Consider the following 17,399-nt stretch of genomic DNA (forward strand, 5'->3'; position numbering starts at 1 on the left):
CACACGCTTGGGACAGGAACTTTGTATCCTTGTTTGAGGATACAACCGGGACTAATAGTCCCTTTAGTCCCGAACACAAAAATACCGGGACTAAAGGCAAAAATAGAGGTGGGATGAAAGGTCTGTTTTCTAGTAGTGTATGGACGTGCTATGGCCTATGGGGAAGTGCATAGATTATACCTGGGTGGGAAGAGGTGATAGGGCAGTGTCGGTGGAGGCGGGGGTCCTGATGCGGAGGACACCGTCGGCCGTGGCGGCGGAGGGCTTGGATCCTGATGCCGACGACGGCCGCAGCGGAGGTCGGGGATCCCGGCCTAGAGGTCATCGGGAGCCACCACCATGCCTCCCGCCGACGCCATGCCACCACCACCACCACCATGCCTCCCGCCGACGCCATGCCGCCACCACCACCACGCCGCGACCGAGAGAGAGAGGTGGAGCGGCGGCGGCCGGATCCGGGGAGGAGGAGGAGGGGAGGGGCGGCGCCTGGATCCGGAGAGGGAGGGGAGGGCGGGGCCGCGCCGGAGGATGGGAGGGAGGGGAGCAGCACGGCGGCTCCAGAGAGAGGGCGCGGGCGGGCGAATCTGGGGAGGAGGCAGGGGAGGAGGGGAGGGAGGGGAGGGTGCGGCCGCGCCGGCGCCGGGGAGGGAGGAGGAGAGGGAGGGGAGGGCTGGGCCGCGTCGGAGAGGGAGGAGGGGAGGGAGGGGAGGGGGGCGCGCCGGAGAGGGAGGGGAGGAGGGGAGGGAGGGAGGGGGCGGCGATCGGGGAAGGAGGGGGTGGCGCCGGCGGGAGGAGGGGAGGGGCGTGGAGGTAGCTGGGAGAGGGGAACGGCGGGCACGGAGAGGGGAGCGGGGAGCGGGGGAAGGGAAGGAGGGGGTGTGTGTGCGTGTTAAGTGTGCGGCGGGCCGGGGCTTTGCCGAGTGCCCTGGATCTGGCACTCGACAAAGCAGTGTTTGCCGAGTGTCCTAGATCTGACACTCGGCAAAAGATTTTTTTTCTCTTTTCATGGAGAGACACGTGGCGCGATGTTTGCCGAGTGCCGTAATTTGCCGAGTGTTTTTCAGTATAATTGCCGAGTGTTAGAATGTTTGCCGAGTGTTTTTAATTTGGCACTCGGCAAAGAGATTGTTTGCCGAGTGTCCGATAAAAGGTCACACACTGAAAACTGAGCTATACATGTTGTATAGAATGGCACCAAGATCTAAAAAGATCCCTACAAGTTAGTTATCTCAGCATTTCCTCCTTGCTGCTAGATATATCTGCATATATCTTCAGGCACTAAAAACGATTATATAGAAAAATACAATGGCAAAAACGTATTGTACAGTATCACTCTGCTCTCCATATTTTCAAAGCAAGAAACTAGGAATAGTGGATGGCAATATTTGGATATTAGTCAAAGATATCAGTGAATTTTTCCACCGGAATCTTTATTTCTATCAATATGGAAGGATGTAAAGAGACTCTTGGAGTATGTTCTATGTAATTTGGGCTATGCAAAGGTACGCCAGTGGAGGGAGAATTCAAAACAAGGCACCTTCCTGAACAGTTCGTTTTGTCTTCGTCCAGATTCTTTCATGTATCTTACAACAACAACAACAAATGGTGGTACCAAAGGTTTAGAGGCTGGAGCAGCGCCAAGAAGTTGGGGTTGGGCACTTAGAACCAATTACATTACATTAGTAATGGGTAGCCCACTCCACTGAATTGGTTTTTCTGCTCCTGATGAAGACATCTGCGTCTATATGCTCAAGATTGATAACGTGATGTGTCTGATTAGATTTCTAAATATTTTGTGCTATCGCATTCTGACAAGTTTTTTCAGGGTCCAGTAGTTCCTGTTGTCATTTAGTTTGTGTTATCTTGCGATTGTCAGAATGTCTCTATCTCATTCTCTGTATGGTGACGATCCTGATCGATGATTATATAACAGAATGATGACGATCCTGATGACCATATATGTCAATGTCTGTATGTGCTCAAGGTCGATGCATATAACAGAATGTGTTTGGTAGAGCTAAATATATATTGTGCACATCGCTTTCCATAAGCAGCTGATGACAATCTACAAGTAGTACTTACTGTTGTCATTTATTCTATGTGTTCATGCATGCCATTGTCAGAGTCTTCCAAGTGGAAGATATCAAAGTAATTTAGCCGCTAGATCTTCAACTATAAATAGTTTTGCAAGTTTGAACATGACTATTCAAGCTCATCCAGCAGCTCTTAATTAGAAATTTACTCAGGCTATGCATTGGTTATCAGTGCTCAGGCTCAGATCCAAGGGTGCAATGCAAGTCCTAACATTACTCTTAATATTACTAGCCTCACTGTGCTGTTCGTCGGCGGCACCACCGTCCGGCTACCGCTCCACGCTCACCCATATTGACTCCCATGGCGTCATCACCAAGGCAGAACTCATGAGCCGAGCTGCACACAGAAGCCGGCACCGAGCGTCCACGATGCTACCGCGTTATTCCACAATGTCTACCAGCTCGAACGCTGGCCCCGCCAGGCTCCGCTCCGGCCAGGCCGAGTACCTCATGGAGCTCGCCATCGGGACGCCGCCGGTGCCGTTCGTCGCCCTCGCCGACACCGGCAGCGATCTCACCTGGACGCAGTGCAAGCCGTGCAAGCTCTGCTTCCCGCAGGACACGGCCATCTACGACACCGCCGCCTCGTCAAGCTTCTCCGCCGTGCCGTGCTCCAGCGCCACGTGCCTGCCCATCTGGAGCCGCAACTGCACGGCTAGCTCACCCTGCAGGTACCGATACGCCTACGGCGACGGCGCATACTCCGCCGGTGTCCTGGGCACGGAGACGCTCACGTTCGGCTCTAGCCCTGGTGCGCCTGGAGTCTCCGTCGGCGGCATCGCGTTTGGTTGTGGCATCGACAATGGCGGCCTCTCGTACAACTCCACCGGCACCGTCGGCCTGGGCCGCGGGAGCCTGTCCCTGGTGGCGCAGCTTGGGGTCGGCAAGTTCTCCTACTGCCTCACCGACTTCTTCAACACCAGTCTAGGCAGCCCAGTGTTGTTCGGCTCCCATGCCGAGCTGACACCCATTGGCAGCGCCGCCGTGAAGTCGACGCCGCTCCTGCAGAGCCCGTTCAGCCCGTCGAGGTACTACGTCTCCCTCGAGGGCATATCGTTCGGCGACGCACGCTTGCCGATCCCGAACGGCACCTTCGACCTGCGCGCCGACGGCTCCGGGGGCATGATCGTGGATTCCGGCACCATCTTCACGAAACTCGTGGAACCTGGTTTCAGGGTGGTGGTCGACCACGTGGCCGGCGTGCTCGGCCAGCCGGTGGTGAACGCCTCCAGCCTGGACAGCCCATGCTTTCCGGCTCCGGCCGGTGAACCGGAGCTCCCGGCCATGCCGAACATGGTGCTGCACTTCGCCGGAGGTGCAGATATGAGGCTGCATAGGGACAACTACATGTACTTTGACCCGGAATCGTCGTCGTTCTGCTTGAGCATTGCAGGGTCCTCGTCGGGTTCTTCTTCCGTTCTGGGCAATTTCCAGCAGCAGAATATACAGATGCTGTTTGACATCACCGTAGGGCAGTTGTCATTCGTGCCCACCGACTGTAGTAAGCTCTGAAATTATGTGACACTATCTTTTGTACATGCATAGCTTTTGTTATGCATCTAGATATACCCTATAAGTCGTTTTGGCTTTTCTAAAATACATTGGTTTTGCTGTGCAGTTAGATATACACCATTTCTATATGATACAAGAAATGTATCTAGAAAAGCACAAAACATCTGATAATTTGGAATGGAGGGAGTACAATTTAGAACGGAGAAAGTAAATGATAGTCAGCATATTGCTGTGGGACGAGAGGATAGAAAATCATATCAAGAACCAAATTTGGAGATGGAGTCGTAGTAGTAGGATATATAACTTCTTGCAGTGAGGATGGGCATATATGTTTACTATGGCAATGGCTTGGCATCTAGATCTTACATGATTCGTTGACCATGCAGTGTTCAGTTTTCTCTTGGTTAGGCAAAGGTCACACACTGAAAACTGAGCTATACATGTTGTATAGAATAGCACCAATATCTAAAAAGATCCCTACAAGTTAGTTATCTCAGCGTTTCCTCCTTGCCGCTAAATATATCTGCATATATATTCAGGCACTAAAAACGATTATATAGAAAAATAAAATGGCAAAAACGAATTGTACAGTATCACCCTACTAGGTGAAAATGGAGTCTCCCGGTCTAGAGTTACAATCTGGATATAAAGCTGCATTTAATATTTCTAATTTCAAATGTTATGTTCATACGTACACTGACCTGCAATATATTTTTAACAGTTGTCTATATGAGAAGATCATACCCTTTGGGCTTCCCGCCCCCGAGGTGCTCCTCACACAGGGCAATAGGGGTGCAACCCAATACCTAGCCCCGCCACACATCATCCTCTGGCCGCGTCACTGCCAGAGCATCGTGCGAAAGCTAGGATTTTCGTGGAACAGAGTTTAAGAGCCGGAGGTGTTTGGTAGAACAAAGTTGGAGCGGAGTTATAAACCAGGAGCGGAGCAGACCAAACAGGCCCTTAATTACTCGAGCATTGCTTTGCTTCCGTCATCCATGCTCATCCGATGCATGGGTGCAATGCAACTCCTAACCTTCCTCTTATTACTTGCCTCACTACGCAGCTCGGCGGCGTCACCGCCATCGGGCTACCGCTCCATGCTCACCCACGTTGACTCCCATGGCGGCTTCACCAAGGCAGAGCTCATGCGCCGAGTCGCGCACAGAAGCTGGCACCGAGCATCCACGAGCTTCCGCGTTATTCCAAATTGTCTACCAGCTCAGACGCCGGTCCTGCCCGGCTCGTCCGGCCAAGCCGAGTACCTCATCACAACTGGATTCAGGTTCTTTGCCGAGTGCCTGAGGCACTCGGCAAAGGCTAAATTGCACTCGGCAAAGCCTTTGCCGAGTGCGGCACTCGGCAAAGAACACACGGCAGAAAATTGATCGGCAAAGCCCTCTTTGCCGAGTGTCTTTTATCGGGCACTCGACAAAGGCTTTGCCGAGTGCCCCGGTGACACTCGGCAAAGAAAAGCGACCGTCACGGCGCCGGTTTCGTTGACGGTCACTTTGCCGAGTGCCAACCCTGCAGGCACTCGGCAAAGAATTTTTTTTTTTTTTTTTAAAATTCTTTGCCGAGTGCCAACCCTGCAGGCACTCGGCAAAGATTTTTTATTTTTTTAAAAAAAATTCTTTGCCGAGTGCCAACCCTTCAGGCACTCGGCAAAGATTTTTTTATTTTTTTTTAATTTCTTTGCCGAGTGTCAAGCCTTGAGGCACTCGGCAAAGATTTTTTTTATTTTTTTTACAAAATTTCTTTGCCGAGTGCCCTCTGGCTGGCACTCGGCAAAGTTTGAATTTTTTTTTAAATTTCTTTGCCGAGTGCTCTCTTCCCCGCACTTGGCAAAGTTTAAATTTTTTTTAAAAAAATTCTTTGCCGAGTGGCATGGTCAGAGCACTCGGCAAAGATTTTTTTATTTTTATTTTTAAATTTCTTTGCCGAGTGCCCTCTGGCTGGCACTCGGCAAATATTTTTTTAAATTTTTTTTAAATTTCTTTGCCGAGTGCTCTCTTCCCTGCACTCGGCAAAGTTTAAATTTTTTTTAAAAAAAAATTCTTTACCAAGTGCCATGGTCAGAGCACTCGGCAAGATTTTTTTATTTTTTTTAAATTTCTTTGCAGAGTGCCCTCTGTCCGGCACTCGGCAAAATTGGAATTTTTTTTAAAAAAAATTCTTTGCCGAGTGCCATGGTCACAGCACTCGGCAAAGCTGGAAAATGGGCGTCCAGAAAGCCCATTTTCCAGCTTTGCCGAGTGCTATGACCATGGCACTCGGCAAAGGAGTCCTTTGCCGAGTGCAACACTCGGCAAAGTGACCCAAAATGGCAATTTTTAATTTTTTTTACATTCCATCATGCCAAATAAATTCATACAAACATATATCACATATATATCGCATCCATCACATATATATCTCATCCATCCGCACATATCACATCCATCACAATATATATCACATATATAATAATAAGTGCTCAAGTCCATCCAAATAAATCCACAAGTCCATCAAAGTCCACAAGTCCATCACCAAGTGAACAACAAATGAAAAAAATACAACGTGCACTCATTATGATTAACAATACAGTAGAAAAACCTACATTTTTCACATAAATATGGTTGGTATGACTAATATGAAGGAAGCAATTGGGATCTGTGAGGTACATCAAAAGCGTGAATCATACTTATTAAAGTTCTTGAAAGCAGCTGAGTCATCTAGTTCTCCTCTCATATCCAGAGGATACGGTTCACCATTTACCAAGGTAAATGGGTTCATCTCAAGAAATGAGAAATCCAAGTCTGCAAAAGAACCAAAGAGCATCACACGTTGAGTGTTGAAACCGGAAAAGCAACAACTACAAACTGTCTGCCTTTCAAAAGCAAGGGTGAGGTACCTTGGAAAACAGAAAATACACCTCTAATGAAATCACCTATTTTTGTGCGGACCTGAAATTCAAGCACGGATCATCAATGAGAATCAACTGAGAATTGATGGTTAATCAAGAATCTGAGAATGACCAGCAGCAACGAGTTCCAAGCCTTACTGGGAACAAAACAAATGGTATAATAAATAAACAAGTAACAGTGCAATAGCTGACCTCCAATGGCAGGGTGGCGATCAATGGAGCACATGCGTCAGGTGTCATTTGCTTCTCTGTGGGAAGAAAGATAGTCTTAACCTTGCCCCAGTTCTCCTCGATCTCAATACCTCCACACTCTGAGAAACTAATGGTGTTGCCAAGCCTTTCTGATACAATCGAAAGGTAATACTCTTGGTCATGCGGCACAAATGGCTCAACTATGAAGGTTGTAATTGGAGCTTTGCAGCCACCCATCTCGACCTAGATACATGAGCAAATTCAGTCATACAGATTATAAATAGCTTTAACGATCAGGTTTGTGCTGGTAAAAGCATATGGCAAGATGACCTTCAAAAAAAAGCATGGCAAGATGCTAGTCATGACAGTACCTCAACTCCCAACCGCTCCTTGACAAATTGGCGAACTTGGGCAAGATCTAGGTTGAGGGCCACAAGTCCACTCTTCCCACGTTTCCCAAAGAGCATGTCAGGTTTCACAACCAACTTCATAGATGAGAGCCATGGCTCCTGGTTTGCAAGCTCAGTGAAATCCGTTGACTGTGTGACCTGTGATTAAGCATTCTGAAAATTCAATCAACTGGTCTTGAGGAATATGTAAAAAACAGGGATGCTATAGTGAATGAAAGAAGATAACTAATATAGAACATCAGAACCTGAAGAACCTCCCTTGAGAGTAATCAAACTCGATCTGTGTAACTGTATTTCTACAACCAATAAACCCAGCTAATGCAAAACACTAAGCAAGTGCACCTTCAAAGAGAACCCAAGTAAAATGAACCGGTTGTTTCCTATCTGTTGAATGGCAACTAAAAACGAAGACAATCTGTTGGTGTTACCTAGATGATCTACTGGTTTTTGACACAGACCCAGTTTATCAGAGTAAAATTCCCCTAAACCAAACTATATAACTGCTACTTGAAAATTCTGGTTTCTATGGAGGTTGAGATTTCAATGACCACAGCCATAGACCTTGCAAATCCATTCTATGGAGTGAGCTAACTCCGGCAGACCGGCACCTGATCCTGTTCCTACGGTGACCGCGCGCAAGATGGTGGGTGCTGATTATGATTATCCAAGACATGGAGATTCATTTGGATAGAACAGGAAAAGCAGGAGCCGTCACTGCCAACCTAATAAAATCAGGACTCGTCACTCTGATCCAGCATTTCAATTTGTGCAGCTTGTGCTTTTGAAAAAGCTTACCCCAAATAACACTAAATAAATCCACATGATGCTCTTTTCACAAAGTCACAGCCAGCCAGCCGACAAACAACTATAGCGTCAATACGAAACTAGCTTAGCTCTGTCCTAGCTTGCGCCATTTGAGCTTCAAGTACTCTACATGTATCAGGTATACCAATAAATCATACTGCAAGAGCAAGCAAAGCGACAAGGTACAAGCATACTAAATTCCCCCTCCAACATTGCATCTCGACTCAACACACAAGGTAGAACTAATCAATCTGAACTATCTTAGAAAACTAAGTACAGTCAGTTCAATTCCCCCCTTTTCATCATCCATGTTTCTGATCTAAACAATACAATAAAATCATTTTATGATTTTATCATGGCTGATAGGAACTGAAAAACAAAAATAAGAATTTGGTACTGCACCGAAGGTAGGAGAACTAAGGCTCCTTGTTCAGCACAAACAGATATGCTGCTGGATGGTAAAGCTAGCCCTGACCTGACGACGCTATGCAGTAATGAACTTTTGATTTGACAGTCAAAATTAGCAGGGCCATATGCATCAGCAATTCAACATGCTATTTTAATTCGTTTCGATCCAATCAGCTGATATATGCATCAAACTAACTACATTTTATGCTATCAAAGAACCGCATTAATAAGCAATGCCCTGGTGTTGATATTTATGGTACTAGCTAGCAATCCAACAGGCATTGGAACTCTATAGGGTCCGAGTCCTCAAGCAGAAGGCCACTCACCTTGATGGAGGCGGATGATCCGAAGCTGAAGGCGCTCGCTGCCGTCTTGTAGCCCAGCTCCACGGTCTTGCGTGCTCACGGTGGAGTCTCGCCGAGTGCTCGAGTCGCCGTCTGCCCGTCTCAATGGCTTGGCCTCTCTGCTCCTGCCTCCTGCTCCGTCCTGCTGGCTGCTGCTTGCTGCGTTGCGGTGAATGAACTGGCCGCTGGCACGGGCGCGCGGGGGGTGCTGGCGCGGTGGGGCGGGCGGCGCGGGCAGCGGCGGCACTGGCGCGGGCGGTGGCGGTGGGCGGCGCGGGCGCGCGGGCGGCCGGGCGGCGTGGGCGCGGCGCGGGGGCGGGGGCGGGGGCGGGCCGGCGTGGGCGCGGTGGCTGGCTGCGGCTGTCTGCTTGACTGCCCGGCTGGCCAAAAGCGTTTAAGTCCCAACCGCTCCTTTGTCGAGTGCCGGATCAGGCAGGCACTCGGCAAAGATTTAATTTTTTTAAAAAAAAATCTTTGCCGAGTGTCTTAGATCTGGCACTCGGCAAAGAATTTTTTTTAAAAAAATACTTTGCCGAGTGCCCCTAGCACGGCACTCGGCAAATGTTTAATTTTTTTATAATTTCTTTGCCGAGTGCTCCTGTGGATGCACTCGGCAAAGAGGAAATTTTTTAAAAAAATTTAAAACCATCTTTGCCGAGTGCCATGTCCCGGCACTCGGCAAAGTTTTTTTGTTTTTTTTTTATTTTTGGCCTCCAATTTTTTTGTGCAGCCCTTTTAAAGCATCAGGAACTCCTAGTTACAATTTGGAGATTTTTTGTGGCTTTTTGATATATTTAGTTACTTTATTTCGTTTACTTGAATTTTTTCGAAAAATAGAAATTTGAACTGCACGTGGTACGAATAATGGAGTTTAATGATTCAAAAATTGATAGTCATGTTACACTACCGGACTCAGTGAATTTGCCGAGTGCCAGGGGCACTCGGCAAAGCCCAATTTACACTCGGCAGGGCTTTGCCGAGTGCTGCACTCGGCAAAGAGCACTCGGCAAAAAAAGAGTCGGCAAAGACGTCTTTGCCGAGTGTCTTTTGTCGGGCACTCGGCAAAGCCTTTGCCGAGTGCCGACACTCGGCAAAGTTGGAACCGAAAAAAAAGCCGAAAAAAATAGGAATTTTTACCCAAAAAAAATGAATTTTTTTTTAATTGGTGGAGGCCCCCACCGGTCAACGCCCATCCATCTCCGGCTTTTTTCGCGTAAATTTCACGGCTACGCGGCCGACGGGATTCGAACCCAAGACCTCTCGCTGCGCACAAACCTCCTCTACCACTACACCACACTGTCACTTGTGTCTAGATTCCGTTTTAGTTCCCAATATATTATACTAAACCGAGTGTAAATTGCTTATTTGAGACCCTAAATGAATTCAAATCAAAAAGTGGTCAACTACAAAGTTTCATAACTTTTTGAGATCTACAATTTTCATTTAGTAAGTTTTTCCATCCGAGGTCGTTTGAAAAATTTGAATTTTAAATTTAAGAGATTCAAACGTAGTTTTGCATGATAAGATGATTTCAAATCAAAAAGTTGTCAACTACATAGTTTCATAACTTTTGGAGATCTACAATTTTCATTTAGGAAGTTTTTTCATCCGAGGTCGTTTGAAAAATTCAAATTTTAAAATTTTCAAATTCAAACGTCGTTTTTGCATGAAAAATGATTTCAAATCAAAATGTTGCCAACTACAAAATTTCATAACTTCTCAAGATCTACAAAGTTTATTTTGGTCATTTGTTCATCCGACATAGTGGTAGTAACATTGTTCACAAATCATATATATCTCTCTTCTATTTTCATGAAATTAATATGAGAGATGTATATTTTATGAACAACGTTATTGTCGCTTTGTCAAATGAAGAAATGACCAAAATAAACTTTGTAGATCTTGAGAAGTTATACAATTTTGTAGTTGAAAAGTTTTTCATTTGAATTCATTTAGGGCCTCAAAAATTAATTCGAAAAACTGATTTGCCGAGGGCCAAAAAAAATGCACACGGCAAAATACCTCTTTGCCGAGTGCCAAAATATAGGCACTCGGCAAAATACGGCTTTGCCGAGTGCTAGAAAAAAGGCACTCGGCAAACTGAGAGTAAATTGCTTGTTTGAGGCCCTAAATGAATTCAAATCAAAAAGTGGTCAACTACAAAGTTTCATAACTTTTTGAGATCTACAATTTTCATTTAGTAAGTTTTTCCATCCGAGGTCGTTTGAAAAATTTGAATTTTAAATTTGAGAGATTCAAACATAGTTTTGCATGATAAGATGATTTCAAATCAAAAAGTTGTCAACTACATAGTTTCATAACTTTTGGAGATCTACAATTTTCATTTAGGAAGTTTTTTCATCCGAGGTCGTTTGAAAAAATTCAAATTTTAAAATTTTCAAATTCAAACGTCGTTTTTGCATGACAAGATGATTTCAAATCAAAATGTTGCCAACTACAAAATTTTCATAACTTATCAAGATCTATAAAGTTTATTTTGGTCATTTGTTCATCCGACGTAGTGGTAGTAACATTGTTCACAAATCTTATATATGTATCTTCTACTTTCATATGAATTAATATGAGAGATATGAGATATGTAGATTTTATGAACAACGTTATTGTCGCTTTGTCAAATGAAGAAATGACCAAAATAAACTTTGTAGATCTTGAGAAGTTTATACAACTTTGTAGTTGAAAAGTTTTTCATTGAATTCATTTAGGGCCTCAAAAATTGCTTCGAAAAAATGATTTGCCGAGGGCAAAAAAAAATGCACACGGCAAAAAGCTTCTTTGCCGAGGTGCCAGAAAAAAACACTCGGCAAAGACGTATTTTGCCGTGTGTTTTTTGTTGCCGAGTGTATTTATTTGGTACTCGGCAAACACGGTATTTGCCGAGTGCCCGATAAATACACTCGGCAAAGCCTCGGCACTCGGCAAATCGCCGGTTCCGGTAGTGTTAGTGAGTGTTGTGAGAGGCCGTATCTAGGAACGGACCCGAAATTTCGGACATCTTGTTCACGAAACATGTCCGTGAAATTGCGTGTGAAGTATTTTTAAATTCTATAAAAAGCAAACGAAGTCCAAAATTATGAAACTTGTTGAGATGTCGTGATATCATATGTGGAGGCTATGATAAAATTTTAGAAGATTTCGTGTACGTTGTCATGTACGATGCTTACAAACCAGAACATCTCTATATGTGATATCAGATCTCACATGTAGAGATGTCCTAGTTTGGTAAGCATCGTACGTGACAACGTGCATGAAATCTTCTGAAATTTTTAACATAGCCTCCACATATGATATCATGACATCTCAACAAATTTCATGATTTTCGGACTTCGTTTGCTTTTTATATAATTTAAAAACACTTCACACGCAATTTCGCGGACATGTTTCATGAACAAGATGTCCGAAATTTTGGGTCCGTTCCTGGATACGGCCTCTCACAACACTCACTAACATGACTATCAATTTTTGAATCATTAAACTCCATTATTCGTACCACGTGCAGTTCAAATTTCTATTTTTCGGAAAAAATTCAAGTAAACAAAATAAAGTAACTAAATATAATCAAAAAGCCATAAAAAATCCCCAAATTGTAACTAGGAGTTCTTGGTGCTTTAAAAGGGCTGCACAAAAAAATTGGAGGCCAAAAACAAAAAAACAAAAAAAACTTTACCGAGTGCCGGGGCATGGCACTCGGCAAAGGGTGTCTTTGCGAGTGCCAGGCATATGGCACTCGGCAAAGAGTGTTTTAATTTTTTTTAAAAAAAATTTCTCTTTGCCGAGTGCATTCACAGGAGCACTCGGCAAAGAAATTATATGAAAAAAATTAAATCTTTGCCGAGTGCCGTGCCAGGGGCACTCGGCAAAGTATTTTTAAAAACTTTTTTTCTTTGCCGAGCGCCAGATCTGAGACACTCGGCAAAGAATTTTAAAAAAATAAATCTTTGCCGAGTGTCAGATCTGGGGCACTCGGCAAAGAAATTTAAAAAAAAATCAAATCTTTGCCGAGTGCCTAACAGCAGGCACTCGGCAAAGAAGGCCATGACCGAACGCCGTTTCGCGGGCAGCCTATGCCGAGTGTAGATATTTTGCCGAGAGTCTGGCACTCGGCAAAGAAGTCCTTTGCCGAGTGCCCTTGTTTGCCGAGTGCCCGGCACTCGGCAAAGAACTCTTTGCCGAGTGCAATTCTTTGCCGAGTGCAGCACTCGGCAAAGAAGGTCTTTACCGAGTGCCCGATTTTTGACACTCGGCAAAGAATTTTGCACTCGGCAAAGTCTCTGTTTCCGGTAGTGCGTGATACCTCTGAGCTGGCCGACCGCCGGGCGCGTCTGGGCGGACCTCCAGCGACGTGGGCTCACCGGGGCCATGGTGGATGGCCGACGCCGTCATGCACCGGCTGGCGCCGCTCCGAGACGGCATGAAGATGTTCCCTATCCAGGTAAGCATGCACTGCAGCAGTCCTCACGTCATACTACTACTTCATACAGCACTAGTTGATGTACTCTGAATATATAAAGTCTCAGGCTCTTGGCATATAATTGTATAGGAATATATCTATCTTTATGTATGAATACATGATGATGCTATGGTAAGTGTGAACAGTGAAGCACCACGGAAATATGAAAGACACGTTGCAATGAGGGATTGAGGGAAGCAAACAACTCTGAAAATTAACAGATATATCATGTACTCCAATTTTCTTACACAGGAAGAATCCTGCAACAGATATTCAATCTAGAAAACATTTATTAGGTCCAAAGCATGCAACAATTCATTACATGTATAGTATCTAACAGGAAACAACATTCTATTCTACTCACCCGTGGTTCCTTGCTCCTTTTGCATGCAGAAGCCGGCCTCCTGAACCAGAACCAGATCCACGCGAGCATGGTCGAGATTTTTGGTCAGTCGGTCCTGGACCAGGAGACCGCGCCCTCCCGAATAACATCAGGGTGAGGATAGCCATGGCCACGAACGATGAGGTGGACGGCGAAGTGGGGGGCGGCGAAGAGGATTCCGCTGCGGCGCCCCACCAGGTCATGCCCCCCCCAGCCCTTTGAATCGACTAAGGTGGTGGAAGAGGATGCTGATATGGAAAATATGTTCAACAAGGCTGCACAATCTGGCGTAGCCCAGATTAAACTAGCCAAGGACAGGGCCGTTGATGCGGAAAAGCGGGCCGTTGATGCTCGCTCCGAAGCTGATGAAGCCCAGGCGGAGATCATCCGCCTGACGGGGGATCTCAAAAAGATCAATAACGAGAACGACAGCTTGAAGGAGCTCGAGAAGGCCAACCTTTCTCGCTCCCAAGTCGAGCATGAAATATCCGTGTTGAAGGATCTGAACCGCAAATTGATGGAGCAGCAACACCAATTGGATTGGGGAGCAACGCAAAGTCTTCATCCTCTTGGATACTTCATACTGCTCTCCGGGATGGGAACCAACAGCCTCCGCTCAGAGAGAACGACAGCTGAAAACGCTGCCGCCCAGAGAGGAACGCTTCTAGTAGCTACTATCTAGGGGCCTCTTTGGCATGGATTCGATCTAGCTCCTCCTGACGTATTCACTGTTGAAGGCGTCGGGTGAAGCCGGATCACCGTACCAAAGAGGCCGGCCCCTAGTTTCTGCTTTTGCTCAGTTTGCTTTTGTTCAGTTTGGGAAAGAGCTCCCTCTCCGAGACATTACAGTTAATGTAGACATTTTCTTGAATTGTAGAAAGCTGGTTATTTTGGACGTGCCTGCAGTGGGTGTATCTCTTTTTTTTTTTTTTTTTTTGAACTAAACGGAGGGGAGAGTTTCCCCACCTTTCCATTCAAAAGCACACGCCCAAGTTAAGTAGGACGTGGAAAAGAGTTTGAGGTACAATCGCGGAGGTGAGCGTACCAGCCCAGCAGGCCGTTCCCTAGCTCAGGAGGAAGGCGCTTGCGCCAAGTTACAAGGTCATCACAGACCCTCGAAAGAACCACGCGATTACAGAAATTTTCATTACGGAATACATACCCATTCCGACCGTCCCAGATACGCCATAAGATAGTCAGGAAGATGAAAGGCCAGAGAGTCGCTTCTAGATTTGCTGGAGTGTCTGCTTCCCATGCTTCATCATCCGTCATCTGTCCCACATCGCCCATGCCTATTGCAGTCCACAGCGCATCACTTTGTTCGCAGCCGAAGAAAACGTGTCGCCTGTTCTCCGGGTGCCTAGCGCAGCGCTCGCATTGTTCGCCGTCGACGATGTGTTTTGCATGGAGGTTCACCCTTGTGCTGAGCCGGTCTTTGAAGTACAGCCAAGCGAACACCTTGACCTTGTTGGTAGCCTTGTCCGCCAAACACGCCCACCGTGCGTGTCAGTGTGGTCACCTGAAGAGTCGAGGGCTGCGTAGGCATCCCTAGCGGTGTAGGTGTGCCCTGTCAGCTTGAGCAGCCGTAAGTCAGGGCCGTCGCCGATGTTCATCTCCTGCAACAAAGAGAGCAGGCTGCCTAGCTGATGGCTAGCAGCATTAGTGAGTCGAGGACGCAGACGCAAATCAAAACCACTCTGGAAGACGCGCTGCACCGAGATGTTAGGCATAGTGGTGTGTGTGAACAAAGCATGATGGGTGGAGAAGAGGGGGCCGGCAGGAAGCCAATGGTCGAACCAAAAGGAGGTTGCGGCGCCATTGTTGACTTTGACGATGGTGATGGAGCGAAAGGTGTTAAGCTCGTCATTGACAATGCGCCAGAGGAAGCTAGACGCGCCGCTGATCGGGGTATCGAAGGAGGAGGCACTGCGTAGAAGCCAATCTTTCCAGCTGGTTTGTTCTCCACTGAATAATTTGTTGACGAATTTCATCAGCAAGCACCGGTTCTGAAGCTCCAGGTCTTTTATTCCCAGCCCGCCGGCGTTTTTTGGGAGCTTGGACCGTGTCCCAAGCGACAAGGCATTTGGAACCGTGGCAGCTATCTTCTCCAGTCCAGAAGAAGGCACGACGTCTCTTGTCGATGGCCTTGAGGACTGTCTTAGGCACGCTGATTGCAGACATGTAGTGAAGCGGGAGTGCGCTGAGAACAGAAGTGCAGAGGGTGAGGCGCCCCGCGCGGTTAAGAAGAGAGGCTCGCCAACCTGATAAGTATTTGTCGCAAGAGGTGATAAGGGGCAGGCAGTCAGAAACAGAGACTTTGTGAGGGGTAAGAGGTAGTCCAAGGTAGGTCTGAGGGAAGGTGGAGGTGGTGGTGCCAAAAGAGGTGGCAAGGGCGGCGGCTTCGTCGTCAGGGACGGCAATTGGTAAGAAGGTAGTTTTGTGGTAGTTGATGGCCAAGCCAGTAGCTTTCTCGAACAGCTGCAGGATGCGTTTGGTCGCAGAGATGGCGTTGGGGGTGCAGCGCATGAAAACAAGGGTGTCATCGGCGTACTGGAGGACGGGGCACGGCTCATCGGGGAGGATGGGATGTCGAATATCCGCGGCAAGGTGATGGTTTTGGAGCAGACGGCGAAGAACATCGGCAACAATGATGAAAAGATACGGTGATAGGGGGGTCCCCCTGCCGGAGTCCACGGCGGCAGTTAATCCAGTTGCCAGGAACACTGTTAAGGAGGATAGTAGTTTTCCCAGTGCTGAGCAGGACGTTGATCCATGCACACCATCTATCAGAGAAGCCACGGCATTTCATGATCTTGGTCAAGCTGTCCCAGGCGACACAATCGAAGGCTTTGTGGAAATCTAGCTTCATGAGAACGGTAGGGCACCCTCTCCGGTAGCAGCAATTCAGTAGATCTGCTGCATAGACGAAGTTGTCCGCGATGCACCTTCCACTGACGAAGCCGGATTGATCAGTTCCGATGAGAGAGGGGATAAAGGGCTGCAGGCGGTTCATGAGAACTCTGGAGATGCTCTTAACCGTAGAGTTTTGCAACGCAATTGGTCTGAAATCATGTGGGCGCCGGGCTCCCTCCTTCTTAGGTAGCAGCACGAGGTAGGATCTGTTGATCCTTTCTAGATCCACCGAGTGCATATGGAAGGCAGAGAAGAGGGCGGTGATGTCTGCAGAGATAACTGTCCAGGAATGTTTGAAGAAGAGAGATCCAAAGCCGTCAGGACCTGGACTTGCGGTGGAGTGCATATTTCGGAAAGCAGACCGGATTTCTTCAGGTTCGAACTCGCCATCCAAACCAGCAAGGTGCTGGGCATCATCCGGGTACAAGCCATTCAGATCAAAATTTCACTGTTTGGTACGGCTCCAGCAGCTCCGCTCCCCCCTGCAATTTCACTGTTTACAGGTGGGAGCCGGAGCCGTCGGATCTGTACCAAACGGGGCCTGGGGTCCTAGCAGTACGACGATATCACTGTGTTTGCATTGCAGGTGAGGTAATAATAATTCAGAAAAAAAAAGAACTGGTTCCGTCATCGGCATGCATGCATGTCAGCAGTTGCAGCGAGCTCCTGCTACGACATGCGTTATGAAATGTTGGTTTCAAACAAAAATAAAGACAGAGAGAGAAATTAAGAAATGTTATCAAATTCATGTTAGCTGAGCCCTTCAGGGGAGTCCAGTTGGGCTAAACAAATCAGTGCTCGTAATGTGTAGTACATGAGATTTGTATATCGGCCTTGGATGAAAGGAGCAGACATGTTAGTAGATTGCCCATACACACACTATTTCCTCGTCAGACACCAGAAAACATTACTGGATTCAGACGCTTTGCCGAGTGCCCGCGCCACTCGGCAAAGCCCTAAATATACTC

The 17,399-nt window shown here is 47.0% G+C and overlaps 3 protein-coding genes across 3 annotated transcripts; 1 reads left to right on the forward strand and 2 right to left on the reverse strand.

Moving 5' to 3' along the window:
- The first annotated feature begins 2,249 nt into the window (after positions 1-2,249).
- LOC136534740 (aspartic proteinase nepenthesin-1-like) lies at positions 2,250-3,605 on the forward strand. The gene has a single exon (XM_066527119.1). The coding sequence runs from the start codon at positions 2,250-2,252 to the stop codon at positions 3,603-3,605; it is 1,356 nt and encodes a 451-aa protein (XP_066383216.1).
- Positions 3,606-6,269: 2,664 nt separating this feature from the next.
- On the reverse strand, positions 6,270-8,721 carry LOC136534742 (ATP-citrate synthase alpha chain protein 3-like). The gene is made up of 5 exons (XM_066527120.1): positions 8,651-8,721; positions 7,074-7,250; positions 6,703-6,945; positions 6,499-6,550; positions 6,270-6,403 (listed from the first exon to the last, which is right to left on the reverse strand). Exons 2-5 carry the CDS (start codon positions 7,191-7,193, stop codon positions 6,270-6,272), a joined length of 549 nt encoding a protein of 182 aa, XP_066383217.1. The 5' UTR covers positions 7,194-7,250; positions 8,651-8,721.
- A 6,209-nt stretch (positions 8,722-14,930) lies between these two features.
- LOC136534743 (uncharacterized) lies at positions 14,931-16,777 on the reverse strand. The gene is made up of 2 exons (XM_066527121.1): positions 16,181-16,777; positions 14,931-15,779 (listed from the first exon to the last, which is right to left on the reverse strand). Exons 1-2 carry the CDS (start codon positions 16,775-16,777, stop codon positions 14,931-14,933), a joined length of 1,446 nt encoding a protein of 481 aa, XP_066383218.1.
- Between the last annotated feature and the right edge of the window lie 622 nt (positions 16,778-17,399).

The sequence above is a fragment of the Miscanthus floridulus genome, unplaced genomic scaffold, assembly GCF_019320115.1.
Source record: "Miscanthus floridulus cultivar M001 unplaced genomic scaffold, ASM1932011v1 os_2235_1_2, whole genome shotgun sequence".
Lineage (NCBI taxonomy): Eukaryota > Viridiplantae > Streptophyta > Magnoliopsida > Poales > Poaceae > Miscanthus > Miscanthus floridulus.

Excerpts from the sequence above, each read along its gene's own strand:
- LOC136534740 (XM_066527119.1), top strand. The coding sequence starts at position 2,250 with ATGCATTGGTTATCAGTGCTCAGGCTCAGATCCAAGGGTGCAATGCAA.
- LOC136534742 (XM_066527120.1), bottom strand. The coding sequence starts at position 7,193 with ATGAAGTTGGTTGTGAAACCTGACATGCTCTTTGGGAAACGTGGGAAG. Across the intron at positions 6,946-7,073 it reads AGGAGCGGTTGGGAGTTGAG|GTCGAGATGGGTGGCTGCAA; the intron begins GTACTGTCATGA and ends TCATGTATCTAG. Across the intron at positions 6,551-6,702 it reads TCGCCACCCTGCCATTGGAG|GTCCGCACAAAAATAGGTGA; the intron begins GTCAGCTATTGC and ends CTTGAATTTCAG.
- LOC136534743 (XM_066527121.1), bottom strand. The coding sequence starts at position 16,777 with ATGCACTCCACCGCAAGTCCAGGTCCTGACGGCTTTGGATCTCTCTTC. Across the intron at positions 15,780-16,180 it reads AGGGGGACCCCCCTATCACC|GTTGGCGAGCCTCTCTTCTT; the intron begins GTATCTTTTCAT and ends AATACTTATCAG.